The sequence below is a fragment of the Patiria miniata genome, unplaced genomic scaffold (assembly GCF_015706575.1).
Source record: "Patiria miniata isolate m_02_andy unplaced genomic scaffold, ASM1570657v1 HiC_scaffold_20, whole genome shotgun sequence".
In the NCBI taxonomy this organism is placed as follows: Eukaryota; Metazoa; Echinodermata; class Asteroidea; order Valvatida; family Asterinidae; genus Patiria; species Patiria miniata.
Genome location: NW_024037059.1, coordinates 39,386,769 through 39,409,624, shown reverse-complemented (window position 1 = coordinate 39,409,624; position 22,856 = coordinate 39,386,769). Strand labels below are relative to the sequence as shown.

General features: G+C 42.2%; 1 protein-coding gene across 1 annotated transcript; it reads left to right on the top strand.

Annotated features, from left to right (window-relative positions):
- Positions 1-5,434: 5,434 nt before the first annotated feature.
- On the top strand, positions 5,435-21,784 carry LOC119729104 (mediator of RNA polymerase II transcription subunit 23-like). Its single transcript, XM_038201622.1, has 32 exons — positions 5,435-5,471; positions 5,997-6,144; positions 6,416-6,447; positions 6,655-6,742; positions 7,023-7,147; positions 7,572-7,683; positions 8,151-8,354; positions 9,088-9,270; positions 9,390-9,485; positions 10,017-10,220; positions 10,381-10,524; positions 10,856-11,001; positions 11,134-11,207; positions 12,240-12,414; positions 12,907-13,055; positions 13,620-13,794; positions 13,978-14,141; positions 14,664-14,861; positions 15,064-15,169; positions 15,506-15,674; positions 16,166-16,237; positions 16,564-16,734; positions 16,943-17,059; positions 17,187-17,286; positions 17,845-17,974; positions 18,227-18,333; positions 18,928-19,093; positions 19,258-19,330; positions 20,097-20,326; positions 20,709-20,829; positions 21,036-21,121; positions 21,443-21,784. Exons 2-32 carry the CDS (start codon positions 6,091-6,093, stop codon positions 21,588-21,590), a joined length of 4,119 nt encoding a protein of 1,372 aa, XP_038057550.1. The 5' UTR covers positions 5,435-5,471; positions 5,997-6,090; the 3' UTR covers positions 21,591-21,784.
- The last annotated feature ends 1,072 nt before the right edge of the window (positions 21,785-22,856 follow it).

Below are 22,856 nucleotides of genomic sequence, written 5' to 3'. Positions count from 1 at the left end.
GTATTTTTTGAAATTGGAAAACATTTTCTGCCGTTCTCTCCAAGATGAATACAAGTTTGTCACCATGATATCAGATAGCGGTACATCCATGTATGAGTTCATCACTCATCGCGTGTAAAACCTTGAACGCTCATCATGTAATTCCAAGTTAAACCAATATGCAATGACGAAGAGAACGAATACATCCTTACACGTTTACCCGCCTAAGACGATTAAATATCTACATAAGGACATCCTCAATTTGGCATCTCCCAATCCTGTTTGGGCCCGTCTTGACTTCAGACAGACCCCGCCAAGTCATCAGCCAAGCTGTTCTCCATCTGCGCACCATGTATCATAAACACGTTCCGCCGGTAACTTCTAGGCATGCGTGAAGACTGTGTGTGTGTTTTAAACCCCCTAAATTAATGGACGCGCGTGGCTCGTACGACGTGCCACGCGTGGCAGCTTTGGGGAAACAAGTTTGTCGAATAGGACCATTCAGTTTCTTGTAATTTCTTGCAAAATAATATCATGGGAATAAAATACAGGCATAGAAAGACAGATTGCCCATATAAGGCTCTACGAAATGTTGTACCCAAGTTTTGGGCAATAGGAGTTTGTTGAGACAAATTTCTAATTCATGTAAACTTATAATGGAAAGTGAAGACACAGTCACTATATCTATTAAAATGTAAGACAATCCTTACGGAGCATTGATATCCAGTATAGGTGTTGAAGATTATTAAAATATAACGCCAAAACAGACATAAAAACACATGAATATATGAAAAAGCAATACCGCGTATTGGGGTTATCATTGTAAACCAATCAACAACCTACAATTTTTCGGAGAAAGTGAGATAAAATGATATAAAATGAAACAATAATGATACATCATAAAACTAAACCTTAACCCAAATCAACTTTTGAAATCCTAAACAAAATCAATTTAACGACATGTGACAATGATTCTGACTGCACAAGCGGCCCGCGTACTGACAGCTGAGCGTGTGAATCGGCCCCGTGTGACTTCACCGCCGATCGGCAGCAGATGAGACAAAAACTCCAGGGAGAATTGGGAGATGGAGGAATGTCAAAGATGCGTCCGGATTGTCCGGAGAGAGGTCACTTGATGTCAGATAAGATGATTTAGCTGACCATCATTGTTTTTCAAAGGACCAGCGCTGTGTTTGGTATAAATTTCAAGCCACTCTTCCGGCCAATAAAATAATAACTGTCGGCGCCTTATGTGTATATACTCCAAAGGAATAATATTTACCCGTGTTGTCTAAATTTTAAAGTTCAAATTCTTCGCTTAATGCCAGTTTTACGGGATATGATGTTTTATAGCATCTTTTGATTTGTTTCTTTGTTATTTCAGTTTCCGACGATGTTTTACTTTTCTGGTCAACTTATAACGAAGCTATAAAGGGCCATCGCAGGTGCGTTTTACACCTGTGACAGCTTAGGAAAATTAATATTTTAAGAACTTAATTTTTTTTTTCGGATTTATTTTGATTAAAGGAAATTTGGAGGAGGATTTGTTTTAAGTTTTAGCAAAATTAAACATTGTTTGGGTCAATTATTGTATTGTAGCAAAAATTAATATCCACGACAGTACTTTAATAATGTTTGGTTATACATAAACATCACCAAACAGTACTATTGTAAATGTTATCGAGCCTTATATAGTTAACTCAAATTTGTTTGGGTTTGAAAACAGAATTCTATTGAAATTACTCATTGTCGTCGACCATATGGTATCCTTGACAAGATTATTTGGACATTGTATGTTTTACAAAGGTATCTACGGGTCTGCAAAATCATTTGGATGTCTTCACGTCTCGTTCGAGATATCCGAACTTAATTGTCTAAATTGGAATAACAGTCTGAACCGTAAATAAATATATAAAAAAAAGAAAACGAAGCAATAAACTGTCATTGAGTGACGTGTTTGGCATATGTTTTTGGCTTCATCTCTCTGAACAAATATGAAATACGAAGGCGGTTTTGGTCGATAGACCAAGCCCGTCGCACTGCCAGCCACCCGTGGTAAGATTTATATTACCGGTCAGTCGGATTCACAAAGAAGATGACGGCCAAGCGTAAGATAAACAACTCATGTTTTATTAACAAGATTCATTGTTCCTCCATGAATTCTCTTGAAGTTAGGGTGACAGCCAATCATAGGCTTAAAAACTGTTTAGTTAGTCTGAGTCATCATGGTTTAATTTTCTATAACTTAATATAAAGACAACGATTTATGGGGCAGAGGCATGGGCAACAACCAAAGAGATGGAACAAAAAATGACAACAACACAGAGAGCCATGGAAGGGAGAATGCTCAATCTATCATTACGGGACAAAATCAGACATACCTTCATAAGACAAAAAAAAAACAAAGGTCAAAGATATCATAGAGACAATCAAGGAAATGAAATGGAGATGGGCAGGGCACTTAGCAAGAAGACAAGACAACAGATGGACCAAGAGACTCACAGAATGGCAACCAAGGACGGGCAGAAGAAGAAGAGGTAGACAAAGGAGACGGAGAGATGAAATCACCACATATATGAACACGGCAACATGGAGTAGAATGACAAACAAAAGAGAATGGAAACTGCTTGAGTTGAGGAGGGCTTCATCCAACAATGGATGACCACAGCCTGATGATGATGATGAATATAAGACGATAATTTGAACGACTCCCTTATTTTGGTATTAATCCTTTTCATGATCTAACTCTTAAGAAATCAACTTTATTTTAGAGAGTTTTTTACGCCAAACCTCATATAATAAAGTCAAATACTGTTTTGACGTATTGGACTTTTATTTATGCGTATGGCTTAAGAAATAAGCTTGAATATAAGAGGTAACACAAGACCGAAGGTTGAAATTTGAAGAACACGTTGAATATATATTTAGCAATTACTTTTAAGTAAGCTATACACAATTGAGAAAATGGCACATCTCTATCAAAATGCGGCAGTTTCAGTAACTGCCAGACACTGAGAATGAGAAATGTAAATCTTTAAAACCTGTCTATACAAGATCACCTCAGGACAAATGGGAACTGAAATAAATCATGTCAGCTTAAATACTGGCGAACCGACCGGAGTATCAGCGAATAATCCTATAAACGCACAGTGCAATATTTGAGGAATTAGCGCACGCAGATGCAAAGTTCGTTAGGCCATCGAAAGAGCCTTGGGAATTGGTGAAGGCAGTGCAAGGATTACATGCACTCTCTCGCCTGTTTTTTAACAAAATTTGCCACGACAAAATTGTAGGCCTATTTTATTGTAAAGAGTATTGTGTCATTCCCCCCTCATTTATAATCCAGCTGTAGACAATCGATCAAGGAAGAGCGGGGCATGCATGTGCTACCGTGCATCTACACAAATTTTAACAAACGATTTGGTATCAAATTTTGAGAACAAGATGTAATGTTTCCGTGATGTTTCATTATGTCTTGGCCTCTGAAGGGAGGGAAAATATCAGTCTTAGACTTTTATTTTCGATGAGAAAGTTTGGTGGACCATTATGTTTTCAAAACTGTGGTCATTACGCGGATTTACTGCCAGGAAATTCCCTTCCAAATTGGAAAGGAAAACGCTCTTTGTTGTTCACGTTAGCATTTTCTTTTTTTAATGGATCCGAATTGGATAATACGAAACAGTACTATATGTTTCTGTTTATTTAGCCGCAGGGTTCCAAGACCGTTTATTCAAATCTCATCTCGTTTACGTTCTATCGTAAAATCTCGTCTCGTATTTCATCGCATTTTCGATCTCATTTCAGCGTTTCACTATACTAGTTGTCTCGTCTCGGGTCGTTCGCTTTGTGTGTCAGACAGATCTTTCTCGTGTCGTCTTTCCTCGTGCTTTCTAATGTAATCCTCATCCGAGACACGTCTATTCTCGTCTAATCTCGTCTAATCTTCTTGTCTCATCATATCTCGTCATAAGTCGTCCCGTGCATTTCATCTTCTCTCTTGTCACGACTTCTTTTTCTCCTGTTTCATCTCGTCAATTATCGTTTAATCTCGTCTTGTCTCATCTCGTCTTATAACCCCATTCCGTCTAAACTAGTTTAGCGTATTTTATATCTTGTCTCAACAGTTCTCGCTTGGTCTCGACTGTTAAGTTGCATTACAGTTCTCGTCATACATCGTCATTTTTATTTGAATGATATCGTCTTTTCTCGTCTCGTCGCAACACATCTTTTATTCTTCGTCTCACTTTTAGTCTTTTTGATTTTTGGAGACCTCCATCCATACACAATTCTAAATGTATTAGATAATACTATTCGTATTTTTGTATGTTGTAAAATGAAAGATGTGTATTGATTTATTGATTCTTTTATTACTTCGTCTCTCTTTTGTTCCAATACATCTTTTATTCTGTCGACTTCACGCCATCATAATAATTTTGACTAGCACTGGTCTATATTGACTTTTAGTAATTTCTGAATTTTATATCTTGTTCAATTTTCCTATCTCTTTGGTCATTTTCATTTAGGCTCCCATCATATTTTTCATTTCCATTTATTTCAGTGTAACAATACAAGAGATGCTCCGATCATACTACATGCGTTCTTAGAATCAGTGTAAATTTAATGAAATGTACGTAAGGAAATGGAACGAAGCGCACAAGACGGCTACTGAGCCGTACAGATCCGTACACCATCATCACCAGGCTTTTTATTTTTAGTTAGTCTTCAGTTCAGAAAGTCTAATAAAGTAGGAAATCGTTGGTCTGTTAAACGATCGATCATTACCAATGATGACACTACGTGCAAACACGCGACCTCTCTATCTGACAGCACTCATCGTCCAACCATGACGGTGAACGCCAGCCGCTTAAGCCCGGCAGTACCAGCAATATTTTACAAGGATCTGTCATTTTTTTTCATTTCATACTGAATGACAAGTTGACTCATGTGAAATAAATTGATGGAATGAAGAAATAAAGTGGACAATAGGTATCACGTGATGAAGTCACTGGTCAAAATTAATAGTTTTTGCGGAGGCCACTCCAAATTTGTGATCTACAGTGACATCTCGATAAGCCAAAACCTGTTAACTCAAAAACCCTTCTAATTCAAAGTAAAAACTTATTCCCGTCAATTGTTGTTGAATAGAAAATCCATTGGATAACTCAAAACTCTGCTTAACTCAAAATTTGAGCCAATTTTCCGAGATTCCACTGTATTTACCCCACCCCCTCCCCCTCCGGCCAAGCCCCGCCCTATACCTGACACGATGCTGCTTACCCAAAAGCTAAAAGTGACGTGAAGTATTGTGATCTTGAATCAAGAGTATTATTTTTTAAAGGAAATGATGTTTCAGTTCCGTATAACTCCCCACCAAAATGATAGACCACGCCTCCTGTAAGCGCGTCCCGAAAAAAATCCCGAGGTTGTCGAAGGAGGGCGCTCTCCACGGGCTGATAAACAATATAATGCGGCGTGCAAGAGGCGCGATCGAGGTGAGTTGGTGCAGTAGGGCCTAACGAAATTCTCGAGAAATTACTCTTTAACAAAAAATGGAGAGTTTTAGGTAAAGTTTTAGTATATAAAGGAAACTGTAGGCACTGGCCACGGCCTTCGATCTTTCTTATCTCATCAGACTTTTCGACATTCAACGATCATGTCTGACATTGACTTCAGTTCAGACTTGTCGGTTGATTGTTTACAACGCGTTTTTCATGTAAAATAATGTAGGCCTAGCACTAGGAGGTGCCTTATGTCATGTATGTGCATGATTTCTTCAGCACTTGTGATTGTGGCCAAAAAGCCCTAACCTGCTTACTGCTAGTGCTATAGTGCTAGTTAGCACAAGCAGTAAGCAGGTTAGGGCTTTCCAAAATATAGATTAGAATAAAAATAGAAGTGCTAAAATAATATTCACTTCCTGCATGATTAATTTGAAGAAAATTTGTTTGATTTTGTTTTTAATCAACTGATCAAGATCAACTTCCATGTTGTCGCCTTTGCATTAATATTTTTTCTAGGCACAATAAGAATGTACAAAAGCAAGCTGACTGTGCCGCTGTGACTCTGATGTGTGATTTAAAGCCAGATCTCAAGTCATCGTAATCTGTGATAATGTCGGCCTCAACACTCGACAGCCAACTGCAGGAAATTCTCAATGATGCTTTGGTAAGAATGTCTCAGACAGAGACAACTTAAGTCAGTAACATTGGTTGCCGAGTGATGATCTCAGCAACAGTTTATCCGAATGCTTTCAATTTTTATTGTTAAGAAACTATAACATTAATTTATTGTATAAATAAAATACAGATTGGTCATGCAAACGTACATTTGTCAAGTTTGACATACACAATTTGGATTAATGAACAACAGTAGGAGTATACATACCTTATAAATGTTGTAGATCTTACGTCTCAAGATTCTTCTTTCTTTTTGGCAGAGAACCACATCAATTGAAGAAGCTTTCTGTGGGTAAGATAATTTTTTTATGTTTTCTTTTACCAAATTGCACTTATAATGTGATTCAAAAATTGTTTGATAAAAAACAAGATATTTGTCTAATTTCCTCTGAAAGAAGACAATAGATTGACTACCATACATGAAACCTTGGGCATTACTATTTATTTAATGTTATTATTACATTACATGTTGTTATTAATTTCTATATTTGTCTTGAAGCTACATCCTACACTCTCCAGAGGATGACAGAAATAAGGTGTTTTGCTGCATCGATTCCTTCAATCGCTTCTGGAAGTCTCTGTCTCCGGTAAGATTGAAATTAGGCTGTGCTTATTCCTTCTCTGAAATTCCAAAACGTTTAGCAGAAGCTACATTTCAGTGTTAACCTATTGATTCCTGCTTATACGTTCCCAAATCTCACAGCACTCTATGGTTCCCTACCAAATGAGGGTACGCTGCATATAATTAATCAGTACACTAAGAAACCTCATCATGATTGAGTACCTCGATTTCACCTTGAGGTAACCACAGAGCCTCATTGATGTGGATGCTGAATGCAGAATCATATTTTTGTAAACTACTTGCAGGAGTCCCATGACCTAGTCTTGGAGTCCTACGTTGCCTACTTCCACCGTCAAAAGTCGCACCCGAGGATTAAACTCCTGTGTGACATGTTGCTGACGGCTGCAGAGAAGGCTAGCATCCCAGCTAGGTAAGCTTAGAAAACCTCACACCTCCACCTCACACTTTACCGTCATACCTCACCAAAAATCTGCCTGTCGATTGGTTAAGGGAGTCTCTGGTGATGTTTGGGAACCTCACCCTACAATGTCACAACCCCTTCCCCCAGGACTGTTGCGGATTGAATGATAGAGAGTCTGAGGATGTACAAAACCTCACTCATTTAGCTCAAACCTCACACCACAGTACCTCAACCTGCTCTAATGCCTTCTTAACCTCACATTTCAAGACTAAACCTCGCACATTTTTTGTTTCGATAACCTCATGCCTCAAGCAGCCGCATCACATATTGAGTACCTCAACCTGATTCGAGTGCCTTATCAACCTCACATTTCGAGACTAAACCTCACACATTTTTTGTTTTGATAACCTCGCTCTTGTCGTCATCTCCTCAGATCTCTCTGTGAGGCTCTCCTATCCTCCCCAAGTCTGGATTACAAATCCTCCGAGCTCTGGTGTAAGACGTTTCAGATGGTGGACAGGATCATCGTCAGTGTTGACTACAAGGTGTGATGCAGTTTTCAACTTGAATGAACAAAACTGCTTGATTTTTCCAAATGGTGGAGTGGTACTTCCCTCATCTTTCACTTGTTCAATGCCTGGTTCAAATTCTGGGCCACTCAGGTTTGAATTAATTGAGTGGGTTCCGTAGAATATGAATATGATGTTTTTTTGTTAACCATAAAATTGATCTTTAAGATTGTGTGCTACAGTGCCACAAGCAATATTTGAAAATCGAGGAGTATTCAACAATCTGCTTGAACTTAAGTTGTCTCATTGCTTCATTGGAGATTTTCTGTTTAAACCTGTTAGTCCCTGTTCTGCCGCAAACCCCCTGCCGGTTACTCCTTGCACTGCCCCACCCTTCCCAGCACTGAATGGTCTGTGTGGGTTCATCATGGAATGAATACAGTGTAATACAATGTATTGCAGGTACTAATAGGTCAACAACTTTTTCTTGGGATTATTTACAGGGATGTCGGGACCTTCTCAAGGTCATCCTGGAGAAGATTGAGCTCATCCCGATCTCCGTCAACGTCTCGGCCAGCAAGCAGCTGGATGTGGCAGTCAAGGTCCTCGCCAAGATCCTGGACAGAAATGCCTGCCTCTTGCCCAGCTACTTCGCTGTCAACGAGCTCAAGAAGCTGTTTCCTGACGACAAGCCAAACACTCACTGGGTAAATTGCACCCTAGAACTCTTTTTGGGCATCGATTAGTTGAAGAACTGCTGCTGTTACTTATGATCACCAGCCATTAAACCTTGATGTTCAGGTTCGAAGGTGCTGTGTGGCCTTTTTTACCCAACCCCTCCAGGGTATTTTGTCAAGAAACCCTGCCAACTGTAGCAACATGCAACACTTGTCTAAATGACAAGCCTGCCCATTGTAGCAAGCTCCATCAGGTCAAAAGTCTCAAGGCCAAACTGCCTCAGAGTCTGTGGTCACCGAATGCAGCAGGATACAACTGAGGCATTGTTCAATGGAATTAGCTCTCATTGTTTCAGAAGCGGCCGTTTATGCACTGGTGTTGGCAGCTGAACGCATCAAAGTGCACCAGACTTTTCCACCTGATGCACTGTTTTGCGTCTGGCAGGGTTAGGGTTAAAGAAGATCTGAAATCTGGAAGCAATCTTGTTCCGCCATGATTACTTCATTGGGAACACAACACATTCTCGGTGGGAACAAGTAATGGCCCAGAGTTAGTTACACAATCAATTATGCAAATGACCCCATGTGAAAACACCTGTTGTTTCCAGCCAGCCTATAGAACAGCCTGCATTTCTACATGGAACAGGTGGAATATCCAGTGTCAATTTCTGAGCATTCCAACTTCTCAGACTTGGCTTTCAGAACGTTCTATCTGTCAAGACGAGCTTCAGTCAGTTTCCTTTTCTGTTTTCTATTTGATCAGGCGGTGGGACAGCTGGTGACCAACTTCATCGACACATTCCGGCCCACAGCTCGCATGGTATCCATCACGGGGCGACCAAGCCTGCTTCCCGTCGTAGGTCACTTCAACGCAACCCACAACTCCTGGAAACTGGACCCTGTCTCCCTCACATTTCCTTTGAAGGGACTTCTACCCTATGACAAGGTACCAGACTATAGTGAAATGTCATATAAAATCTGTGATGTTATAATTTATGTAACGGGACTCAAGGTCAATCCATAAACTGTTTAATCCAATGATCTTTGTTTTTTCTCTTTACACAGGAGCAGACGCAACGCCAGACCAACTTGCTACGATATGTCCTAGAGCAGCCCTACTCGCGGGACATGGTGCGGACCATACTGGGACTCAACATTCAGGTACGGTTTTTGCAGGAAGCAGGAAGACGCTGAGGGCTTGTGAACAATCAAAATAAAATAAGTCGTGTGTACTCCTGACTTGTAAAGCTCTTGCCTCTCACTACTGTGGCCCGGGGTTCGATTCCCGGCTCAGACCATATGTGAGTAGAGTTGTGCGTTGGTTCTCTCCTGTGCCACGAGGGTTTTTCTCCGGGCTCTCCGGTTTTCCTCCCTCCGCAAAAATCAAACACTTTTCAATCTCTGGCTGTGCTCCGTGGTCACAGATGGGTCATATGGTGGCAGCCCAATGTTGCCTTTACATACCTTTTGCTCAACTGTGTTGTAGCCGCGTCCTTCGCAATTCAGCTTCTCAGCTGCGAGTAAGGATGATTAGCCCCCTAATTATTATTATTATTATAAATATTATCAACAGTACGCGCACACATTGGTACTGAATATGTATCACTTGTGAGCTGTTCCACAAACGTTATCCTCTCTTCCGTCACGGAGTAAAGCTCACTCATTGTGAAAGTTTTCTTTTTTTTATGACAGCATAAGCAGCGATGTTTAGTCTTGGAGGAGATGCTTGTGGACCTTGTCGTGGTTGCCATGGAGAGGACGGAGCAGACTGATGGGACGTTTGAGCTTGGTAGCCCCACCGACGCCCTCTGGCAACACCTGTCCAGCCAACTCATCTTCTTTGTCCTCTTCAACTTTGCCAGCTTCCCGCATATGGTCATGTCCCTCAACAAAAAGGTGAAAACATTTGCTCAGAGGCATCATTTGAGAGGTTGGAAAACTTCAGAGTATTTGTTGATAATCCTCCAAATTGCTATTGTATTAGTATCCCATCTGGTAGGATATTCGATATTACAGTATTTCCTTAAATATCCTTTCACATTTCCTTGTTTTCCAGCTGAGTAATCGCAGCCTGACCAAGGGCCGTGACCATCTGAGCTGGGTGTTGCTGCAGTACATCTCTGGCAGCATCAAGAAGAACCCGCTCAGTGACTTCTTCCCAATCCTGAAGCTGTTTGACATCTTCTTCCCTGAAAAAGAGGTACAGAGTTCTGTTAACCTAAATTTTGTGACATGCACCTTTCAAATACACCTGACGTAAATATGCACCTGGTGGTTCCAATCCCACTCTCTTCCCCGGGCTACCTTACCCTAGGGGTTGGGATTGTCAATATTAGATTGACAGAATCCCTGCCTCTGAGACTCTTGTGTCCTGCACGATCAGGCAAGTGGCTTTATGGACCACTTGCCCTGTGACGTCGTGCCGACAGGCAATCGCAGGGCAACCCAAACATTTAAGCATCGTTTGCATGTTAATCAGCCCACATTAAAATGTCACATGGTCTAAATTTCTTTTCGTCTCCTCCCTGCAGCCGCTTCCCGTACCGGACGTCAGCCATCCCCAGTGCACCCACCGCCTTGCAATGGCATGTATCTGGATCCATCTCAGCCGTAAAGCACAGAGCGACAAAGTGTCATTACAGAGACCGGCCCCGCCCTCACTCAAGCTTCACCTGGAGTAAGTACTGGCATTATGGGTTGGATCGGAACCCTAGACATTCGGCTTGCTAGTGCACACGTCCTGACCATTACAAATTTAGCTCTGGTGTCATCCTTTTATCATACCTCTAATGTTCTGTGTATTTTCTAGGTTTCTTCAGCAGAGCTACAACTGTTCAAATCTTCCGCTGACGGACTACAGGATAGCCATGCTGTGCAATGCTTGTAAGTAACACAAACCCACTTCTTCTCATGATCAGGTTCTTGAGAAAAATGTGACAGAGCTTCATCGTATGGCAGGGGTGTGAGTGACCACTGATAAAAATAGCTGAAAAAGGTGTAAAAAAGCTGAACTTTGGAAATCTCCTATACTTTTGTACACAGTAAGTGAGGGAAAAAGCTGAAATCCAAAACAAAAAAAGCTGAAATCGGCTTTAAAGCTGAGATTTCACACCCCTGGTATGGACTCCTACACAATTACCCCCTCAACGGCGACAAAGAGAGAGTTTGGAGGGACGCTTCAATGCATTCCTGCTGTATGCCTGATGCTCATGCAAAGGCGACGCTTCAATGCATTCCTGCTGTATGCCTGATGCTCATGCAAAGGCAACGCTTCAATGCATTCCTGCTGTATGCCTGATGCTCATGCAAAGGCGACGCTTCAATGCATTCCTGCTGTATGCCTGATGCTCATGCAAAGGCAACGCTTCAATGCATTCCTGCTGTATGCGTGATGCTCATGCAAAGGCGACGCTTCAATGCATTCCTGCTGTATGCCTGATGCTCATGCAAAGGCGACACGGATTTGTGCACATTCAAAATAAAATTGGACTGGCATACTTCGTTCCATACATGCCCGAACCAGTGCATGCAGTGTGTCCCCCTATTGGCTCCGTTTACAAGTACCCCCTCAACGGTAAGAAAAGGAGAGTTGGAGGAGACCACTGGAAGAGACATTTGAACTCATTGACGACAATGCCTGATGTTCACGCAAAGATGCTATGGCTTTGTGCACATTTTGGAATAATATTAGTCGTGCATACTTCACGTTATACACGCACAAACCATTACGCGCACACAGTGTGTTGTTGACATGCTCTCGAAAGTGCTAAAAAGCGCCCTCTCTAGTTGGCGCACGGAGCCCATAGAGCTCTCACTTGTGGTAGTGAGGTCACAATGTATTGTTCATACACAGAGTCCATACATCTTGCATTAGGAGCTGCTGTGAAACAATGTCTTCCTGTTTTACGTTCACAGACAGCACAAGTACGGACATGTTCTCGTGGCCCATGGGTGTCCTGGTGGACAGCATCTACAGCTCGGGTCAGACCTCCGTCCCCATGCCTGGCCCCAGTATGTGTGTGGCGTCTGGTCCCACGGCCCCACTCTCCATGAGTCTGCTGGATTCTCTCACTGTGCACGCTAAGATGAGGTAGGGTGACAGTCTTCATTCAGAGTTTGATGTGTAGATGGCACAGTATAGAGGACTCACAAAATCAGTGAAGGATATATTTTGTGTTGGCATTTTGTATGTGGACATGGGCATAGAGTACAGCAATAATTTTTCACATAAAGGTGCATAAACTAATCCAGTTCGTATGCGACGGCGTCATACACCCGCACACACCACTGATCGCTAGCACCCATTGGCTAAACACGCAACTTTGGAACCGGTTTGAATGGTTCCAGTGCTACTCCGTGTGCAGTTGGCGTGGTTTAAGCTGAAATGACGTTGAACTTACGATCCGAATAGCAGTAGTGCATGAGCGAAATGCATCTTTAAAGATTTGATTTACAATTGTACCACTAAGGCCTAGTTATACACAGTTGTTTAGACGCCAAATCTGACTGTCCAGTTTTTTACGGTTTGACAGTTACATTTACTTTCCTTGTAAATCTGAACACATCTCGTTTTCGTCCACAGTTTAATACACCACATAGTTGGCAAGAACATCATCCCGGCCATCCACCACAAGCAGTCCTCCATGGCCTTATCTCCAGCCCTGGTGGAGACCTACAGTCGACTGCTGGTCTACATGGAGATCGAGTCGCTCGGAATCAAAGGATTTATCAGTAAGCCACGGTTCTCTTTAAACCCATACCTCAGCACCTTTCTGCTAAGTCTGTCGTGTCTCCCAAGATTGATGCTGTTCTAAGAGTACCATCAGAAAAATCTGCAAACCATCTCAAGCAAGGTTTAAAGGCCTACTCATCATCCTTTATGAAAATAAAACGTCCAAAATATCAACGTGGCAAAGACGAGCTTCTGAGTCATGTTGCAGAGTTGATTGAATATCAAATGGGATAAGTTACCAGTGGACGATCCACATGTCCAAAAACTTATCCACAGGTTTGCAGGTACCTCATGTGTAAACCGCCAATATCTGCTACAGTCTTCTAAGGGTTGGCTGATAAACTCTAACACGTGACATGATAACGACTGCAATCTTGAGATAAGCAAATGAGTTCACTACCAGCTGATGCACCCTCCAACTCGCTTAATTTTCGAGCCTTAGTTTATTGGACCTATTTCATCTTCTAATGCACACCACATAGTTTCCATACATGTAAACATGTCAGCCAGTAAATATCTGTCATTGAAAACTTATTTCTTGAAACTTTTATCTAAAAAATCAGCCAAGGTTTTGCCAACGGTGTGCGAGGCCAGTGCCTGGGGGATGCTACACACGCTGCTGGAGTTGTTCAGCTTCAGACTGCAGCACATTCAGCCGCAGTACATCGTGCAGCTGCTGTGCAACCTGCACTCGCTCAGCAAGATCCCGCTGGCCAATCAGAATCAGCTGTATCAATGGTAAGGGTCAAAGGTCAATCATCAAGATCTCCTTGACCAATCAGAAATCAGTTACAAAATGTAAAGGGCCAAAAGTCAAAGTCAGTTTGCTTGCACAGGCTAAGTTTCAGACATTTTGTCCCAAGTAAGGAGATGTCACAAATTTTGGAGTTCGTACTGTTTGATGACCTCTTCTCCTTGTAGTATCGAGAGCACAGCTCTGCGAATCATCACCGGTCTAGGCAGCGCCGACGTCCAGCCTCAACTCTCCCGCTTCCTGACCGAGCCCAACAATCTCTTGTCTGCCGACTCGGAGGAACTAAATCGAGCCCTGGTGCTGACGTTGGCCAGAGCCATGCACGTTACCGGTAAGCGCGAGACGAAATGTAGTTTCAGGTATTGCATCGTGGAGAGTATAAAGAACCAGAGATTCATCTTGACATTTCGCCTAGTTTGCTCTAACAGTCAACGGGAGAATGCTTAAAACTGTAGAAGGGAATCAGTAAATGGACGAAAGATGGATTCTTTGCGGATTGGCTTCATATCTAGTTTTTCAAGGGCATCGCTAATTACATGGCTAATGGCCAGTCAAGGTAGTGACCACAGACAAGAACTAAAGAAGCAAGTTAAAGACAGAAAGGAATCTGTTGATGTTTCACTTGAACTTTGATAAATTATAAGATGGGGGATGCAAGATCTTGGCAGGAGCAAAGAAACTTGAAGATAAATTAAATCCATGTATCTGTAAGCTTCACTCTTGTTCCTTGTAAGACTGCTTCACTGTGTGTTGAGAATCTCCTGTAGAAAGTAGAAGCCATATCGGCAAGAAATCTGACCGTGTCGTCCCTTTTGCTTAATCGTTTGTCCATGTTATTTTTTTCTACCTGAAGGTTCTGAGACTTTGTCCGGTTCCTGGTGTAAGGACATCCTCACCACCCTGTTTACCAACACGCCTCACAACTGGGCCTCCCACACCCTCAAGTGTTTCCCCACCGCCTTGCAGGAGTTCTTTGAGGCCCACCCAGCCCCTCAGGAGGACCGATCCCTGCTCAAGAAGACGGTGGAGGACGAGCATCGCAAATGGAAAGGTGATCTTCACAAGTCTAAATTGAGCAACTGACATTTCCTTCTGATGAAACTTTTGCCTCAGAGAAACAAGTTTTCAACTTCTGAGAGTCGAAAAGGCCTTTTTAAGTATCTGGTTTCCGTGTATCTGCTAAAACACAACTCAGAGTTGTTTTGTAACTGACTGTTTGTATTCCTTTCCTTTTGTGGTGTTTTTTTCTTTAGCCATGACCAACGAAGCGGAGATCTTGAATCGCTTTGCTGTCCAGGGGACGCAGCCTGGCGGGCCGGCTAGAGGGGCTAGCCAGGGCAACCAGCATCTGTTTCTGTGGTAAGACGGAAAACTCAAAATGTTATCAGTTTTAAAACTTAAAAGTTAAGCTTAGATTGTCTAAGATTAGTCTGAATACTGCCATAAAAGCTCTGGGAGGTGGGAGGAAAACTCTGAAACAATACTCTGGGGAAACCCACGGAATCAGGTAGGGACTGAAAACCCATTCCACATGTGGACTAGGAGGGAAATCGAACCCGGGCCATGGAAGTGGAAGGTGTGGAAAGAACAACTGAGCCACACTGACTCCCCAGCCACGTGCTGATTGTGTCATTGTAGAAATGAATTAGGGATGTGCTCATTTTGGATTTCTCTGACTTGTCCCCGTTTCATCAGCCTGATATGGAAGATGCTTCTTGAGAACGAGCCCAACCACATCAATCCAGTGGCCGTCAAGGTCATTGAGCGCATCGGCCCGAGGGCGCTGTCCAGTCACATCAGAACCTTCGCTGATTTCCTGGTCTTTGAGTTCTCGACCTCGGCCGGTGGTCAACACGTCAACAAGGTCAGCAAAGAAAATAAGGTTCCTCCTTTCCTTAAAAATAACAAAAGATCTCTGTTCACTTTCTGTGGAGTAATAAAGTTTTATCCACACATTTGATCAGTTGATGAAAGCAACTCGCCGACTGGGTGGATGCTGAGAGTTACTCATCAGCTTAGATAGTCTAAAACATGCGGTGGATAATTTGTTGACTTGAATTTGTTGAGTGGATGATTATGTAACATTAGTTTGACCAACCCCATACTTGTTGATATGCATCGCTGACTTGTTGATAATTGTTGAGCAACATGCTGAGACACTGACAGGTAAGCTGTAAGTCGTACTTAGCCGACTTGCTAAATGTCAAACTTTGGAGAGGGTGATTTGCAACATTAGTTGAGCAATCCCATACTTGTTGATAATCATTTAGCGGCATGCTGAGATAGAGGTATGGTGCGAGATGTACTTGGTTGACATGTTGATATGACTCAGTTGACTTTATGATTGGTTTGCAGTGTGTCGAGACTCTCAACGACATGGTGTGGAAACTCAACATCGTCAGCCTGGATAGACTCATACTTAATTTGGTAAGATACGCTACTTTCCCACTCTAAATCCTACTGTCATTTTAGCAGTAGTAGTACACTTAAGAGGCTGAAAACCCACACCCATGTGCATTCATGTCACCCAGACATGATACAAGTTTGTGCACAGTCCGTCGAAAATTGGTCGTACGTACGTACTTCCCAGCCATGCTTGTGCCTGAAGTAATGCACACACACGTCACACGCGGCCTTCACAGGTTCTCATATGTTGTCCACATAGCTTTACCTGCATTCAGACCAATCAATCTGGAATTTGTTCTTGAAAAAAACAAGATAATGCAAGTATCTCTATCTTTCCTCTTTGCCAGGCGCTTCGAAACCACGAGGGTAGCGAGGCACAGGTCTGTTTCTTTATCATACAGCTACTTCTCCTCAAACCCGTCGAGTTCCGGAACCGAGTCAACGACTTCGTCAAGGAAAACTCCCCCGAGCACTGGCTGCAGTCGGACTGGCACACCAAGCATATGAGTTACCACAGGGTGGGTTCTGTTTGTTGGTCTGTCTGTCCATCACACTGTGCGTTGACACTATTTCAGCGGCTTTGTCAGAATCAGATAAGTGAACACATAGACCATACTGCAACTTTTACCCCACAGATGGAAGTTGCCAGTTTCTTTTGTTGCAAGCATTTCAGTTATCGGTATTCACAATCATATAGCATCCAGCTGTTTTAATTTTGATCGATAGAAATACCCAGAGATGTATTACTACGAAGGCATGCTGGAACTCACAGGAGCAACCATGAGCACACCATGCCAGAATCTGCCAGTATACTTCAGCAATGTGTGCCTCCGCTTCATACCGGTAAGAACCAGTTTAGTCCAGTTGTCTCCAGTTTCTTGTGATTTTGCCAAAAGTGTGCTTCAGAAATATGAATCATACAGGTACGAAGCATTTTGGAACCATCTTCATTTATGTGCATCCTCTCTAGGTGTTTGACATCCTCATCCATCGTTTCCTTGAGCTGCCTCCTGCCTCCAAATCCTTGGAGGTTCTCCTTGACCACTTGGGAGGACTCTACAAATTCCACGGTGAGAAACATCTGACCAATTCAAATGAACTATCCTAATCCTGAAATATCCAAGATATGCACAAGTCAACTCAGAAGTAAGGCCATACGTAGTGGAGAGTGAACGTAGGAATGCCTTTATCGCAGCTCATTAAAGTAGCCTGTCTCCTGACCTCAAGCTGGACGACTTATGATGATTTTGGAGGTCTTGAACGTTGCTCATAGAGTAAATAATTAATGAAATAAAACATACAACTGTCAAATTAAGAACTCACTAACGCAGAGCTAGATAGCTTACTTGGTAGCAGCGATGTAGTCGAGTCCATCACAAAACCACCACAAGTCCAGTCACAAGTAAATCACAAGTCCACTCACAAGAAACATTTGATGAACAATAACAAAGGAATGCCTTTGTCAAACTCATTTGAATAGCTTGTGAGTTGAATTGGGACTGGAGGACTTGTGATAGACTCGACAACATCCGTGCTTGGTACAGCACTGGTACGGTATAATTTAGACTGCAAACATGTAGCATTAATTTCAGCCATCACTTACTTATTGTTGTGTTTACTTCTTGTAGATCACCCCGTCACATACCTCTTCAACACCCTTCATTACTACGAGAAGAAGTTGCGAGACCGCCCTCAGCTAAAGCGCAAACTCGTCGGCGCGATCATCATGGCCCAGAAATCGGTCAAACCGGCTGGATGGTATGAACAAAAACCCACACATTGCGGTTTAATGTTTCAATTACGCATATGAATAACTGAATATTCATGAGCTGTTTTCTCTCCCCGGTTGCTGACACCACTTCTCTTCTTAAATTTCAAGCATTGTTTACATAATAACTGAATATTCATGCAACAGTTTTTCATTCTCTCTGTCTGTGAATTGAATATTAATGACACTGTTGTCTAGAAATGATAGATTATTCATGAGACTGTTTCTTGTCCTCCATGTAGGTGCTTAACTCCACAGTACTTGGAGTACATCAACAAGCCCGGCGAAGAAGTGGCATGGGAGCCTGACCACGATTATTACTGCAAGCTGATCGGCCGTTTGGTGGACAATATCCTTTTAAAATCCAACTTTCTGACAGCCACTGTGATACTAGACGACAAGGGATTTTTTTTAATCGCCACGGATGCCATCAACATATCAAGTTGGACAAAAAGTTCTTTAACTCCAACTCCCTAGCGTCTTTTACTAGGAACTGGACCAAGTCCATCAAAATCCATCAATCACTGTGCGTCCAATACAAAACTGTACATGACATAATGGAATCCACCACTGATGCACTGGTTGACATTCATGGACTTGCTACACATGGCTTTTATCACAACAGCAGTACAGGAAGCTAGGAAAAATCAATCGGATACCACTAACACTGCTTCAAGCCATTAGGCCCAAGTCCATCATACTCCATCAATATTTAGTCACGCCAGGCCTTCTGGACCAAGTCCCCCAAAATCCACCAAAGTGGGGGCTGGTTTTTATGGAGTTAAGGTGGTTAGGGTTAATGGTCATAGCTTCATAACCCCCAAATACCCAATTTTCACAAGACCTTTGTTGTAGAGACCCTACGCTACCCTAGGCAGAAAAGGTCAGCTGGTCTAATTAACTGTACTTTGTTTCAAAGCTCCTTAACTCACGTGCTTTGTACCAGTCTCAGGTAAGACGCAGCCCCCGTTCCAGAACATGGACTGGCGCTTCAACGAGTTCCCGAACCTTGCCGCCCACGCCCTTCACGTGACCTGCGTCGAACTGATGGCGTTGCCCGGCCAGGGGAAATTTGTCGGGAATGCATTGCTGGAAGTCATCTTCAAAAAGTAGGCAACTTTTACTTCCGATAATCTGCAGTTTTTGAAAATGCCGATTTATGAAAAACATGAATAAATATAACACATATAGATTTGATAAGTAATTGATCTTGTCATTTTCAGACTATATGTATCTTAAAACCATTTTTCCTGGTTTTCTTGCCAATTTCTAGTCCCTCGATCCTTCCTAGGGATGATGTTATGTCATGGATCAACACCATAGCCCTGGTACTAACATCTTTACCTGTGAGTAAATTCTTTTTAAACAATTACTTATTAAAATGAAGTGCTTTTAAGCATGACACAAATATATCACAGGCATTTTGCTTCGACTTCCAACGTTGCTTGAAAATTGTTCATTGCAGAATGCTACTTGAAACCTTTGCCAGCTTACCAGCAAAAGGTTTACTTCTGCTGGCTTTTTGTTGATCTGAGAAATGAACAACAGCTGTTTCGTCTTGCTGTTGGAGATTGTTGAATTCCGCAGGCTCTTATGAAAAACAGTGGAACGCCGCTATAACGAACATCGCGGGATCCACAGAAATTGTTCATAATAGCGATCGTTCGGTATAGCAATTTTAAGCTGCTGGTGCTCCGGTACTCACTTTTCAATCAATAGTACCCTTCACCCTGCACGCCTCGGTAGTTACTGATAGACGACTTTGAACACGTGCCGACTATTGAATTATGTAACTATACAGTGTTTGAGCTTACTACCTACAGCCATGGGTGGCTTTCCCCTTCTATTACTTGGGGAAATAATAGCCACTTGTCGCCCTTCTATTGACATTTTTCAGCAACAATGTTCGGTATATCTTGTACACACAAATCGGGATCCAAGGATTACGTTCGGTATCGCCGAATGTTGAGTATAGCGGTGTTCGGTATAGTGACGTTCCACTATACCGGGAGCAGGGTTAGGTTAAATTAAGCAAAGTTTTAAAACTGCATTGTAAATATGAAAATTGAAATAATTATGTTGAATCCTTTTTGTCTGTTTTGCCTCATCAAGTCTTGCTACTGTGATGTCATCCAAGATCGTATCTTGGAGGTTCTCAACAGCGACCTTCTACTAGGCAAGAGTGTCACGCCGGGTGCTGGCATTCTGGGTAACGCCTTCGCCGTATTTGACTTCCGCGGCACGCACTCGTCCCACACCGAGATGATGTGCGCGTACGTGCTGGCTATGACGCATGCAGTTTGGCACCATTCCAACATTGGCCAGCTCACGCCCTTACAACAGTAAGGCTGATGCTCTGTACTGTTTCAATTTATCGGCAGGCAATAATTAGTCTGAGTATCACCTGTTGTCCAATGGAGCCCTCTTTGTCTCCGGTTCAACATCTGATATCCATAGATATCAATATTCCATGGATATTCCATAGACTGGGCAATAATGAGAATACATCTGTTTTTTTAATATTCACAAAATAAAAGACTGTAACTTGTAAAATGTTAAAATGCACCAAATAAAAATGCCATTCATCCCCCAAAAAGTGAGGTGAGCCATACACATATTCCTACGATAAGGAGTCTGAGGAAAGCAAAACGAATTACACTGTTCAGAATTTGAGAAAAGTTTTGGCTCAGTCAATGAAACTTTGTGACATTTTTTTCCTGTCAGGTTTATTCGTGATCAGGTCAAGCCGGTGGTGAAAAGCGAAGAGCAGTATTTGTTTGTTTGTCATATGGTGGGACCATTCCTCCAGAGATTTCATGAGGAGAGAACACGGCTTCTTTTTGAGGTGTGTAAAGGTTTTATATTGATAAGATTCCATTGCAACAACGCCCTCATGGACTTGTTTACAACTATCGGATGTATTTATGACAAACTATAGAGAGACATTCTTGAAAATGGACATGCATACACATTTTTATTTACTCCGAGTTGTTTTTTTCCCCAAGACTTTTCACCATCTTGGTCTGGTTCCCTGACTCTTCCTATTCACAGATTACCAAGAACCTGTATGACATGCTGCTGGTCGTGGATCAACATTGCAGCCAGATTGTTCACATGGACGTCATCTGTGACTTTCTGTATCCTTTTTGAGAAAAAAAGATATTCAAAAATTTGTCCAAAAGGAGCTGGAATTTATTTACCAAATTTTTTGGCTCCCAACATTTTGTGTATCAAGAGAGACGGTTTAAATCATCTTTTTTATAAAGAAATGAACTTTCAACGTTCAAAATTCACCTGGAATTAAACTTGCTCAAACAAATCAATGGTAATTTTAACTTGGATTGAGTCCAGTAAGCTTATGGGGTTTCCAGGAACACGAATCATTATAGAAATTTTAACTTAAAAAAAAATACCGGTGTTAAAACTATGTTACGATTCTTTAACTAATCCTCTGCCAGCTATCACATCAAGTACATGTTTGCCGGTGACGGCATCAAGGCAGACACGGATCGCGTCATCAAGGGTCTACGGCCGGCATGGCAACTACGGTTGCGATTTATCAGTCGTGGGGTCGACCCCAATGCTGTTCCTCCGGTGCCGACTTGACGGTCGCGTCTAATCTTAACTGTACGCTTACCAGTGGACCCCATTGGATGGCAGATGTAGCCTATGCATGATGGGCAACAGACAATCCGTGCACGAACAGTTTTTGACCACTTTCGATAGCCCCGGTAGACGGGACACTCTTAGCCCCATAAATGTGGCCTATTTACTGGACTGCCTCTGTAAACATAGGCCACTCATCCACATGTACAAAAAAATGGGTCGCACTTTGCCAAATTTTGATTTTCGCATTTAGGCTTAGTTTGTAGGATTTTTTTGCTTTAGAAGCATACTCACCCTCTTTATAGGCTAATCAGAAAGTGCTGCCTTTTTCAGATGGCTAATTTTTGTGAAATTTTATGTTGAAATTTTGATACGCAAACGTGTGCAAATGAATCTGGAAATTTCACGAAAAATAGACATCTGAAAAAGGCAGCACTTTCTGATTAGCCTAAAAGAGGGTGAGTATGCTTCTAAAGCAAAAAAACCCTACAAATTAAGCCTAAATGTGAAAATCAAAATTTGGCAAAGTGCGACACGTTTTTGTACATGTGGATGTGTGGCCTATGTTTACGGAGGCAGTCCAGTAAATAGGCCACATTTATGGGGCTAGGGCATTAAGTGCTCACTGCTCAAAAACATGCAAAACTAAATCAGGCCAACTTTACTCACACTTTAGCCAGCAAATTTCTTCAAAATTTTCATTGGGCAAATAGGTCCTCAGTATTTCACCAACCAAGTTTGAAGACTCAATTAAATTTTTATAGCAGACTTTGCTCCAATATTTTGCACATGAGAGGGAAGTCAAGCGATTCCAAAATGAGGCTCAAGACTAGACTGGTACATGTCCAACCATGGCCCAACTGCTTGAAAAGACTGACCTCTTCATGCAGTGTCATTAGTCTGGTGGCTGACTATGGAGAAATGTGTAGAAATAGAGACTAGTTTCTGACATGCCAGATGCTTCTTTTTGGCACAGTTGATTGGTGCAGTACTGAAGGGTTGTTTCAGGTGCCAGTCAATTTTCTTGTATTTTTACATGTTTTCAATACCTAAAGTTTTGGGACTCTCATACACAGCATTGCGAGTCTGAAATTATTTTCAAATGTCTCTCCCAGTGGTCTCCCCCGACTCTCTCATTGTAACCGTTGAGGGGGTACTTGTGCTCAGTCCGTAGCTCAGTTTTTTTTTTTTTTTGGGGGGGGGGGGGGGGACGCACCAAGAGTACGCACTTGTTTGCAAGCCTATGAGAGTATGCACTTCTTACCT

Coding starts and splice junctions, on each gene's coding strand:
- LOC119729104 (XM_038201622.1), top strand. CDS start 6,091: ATGTCGGCCTCAACACTCGACAGCCAACTGCAGGAAATTCTCAATGAT. Junction 9,271..9,389: donor GACTTCTACCCTATGACAAG/GTACCAGACTAT, acceptor CTCTTTACACAG/GAGCAGACGCAACGCCAGAC. Junction 11,208..12,239: donor AGCCATGCTGTGCAATGCTT/GTAAGTAACACA, acceptor TTACGTTCACAG/ACAGCACAAGTACGGACATG.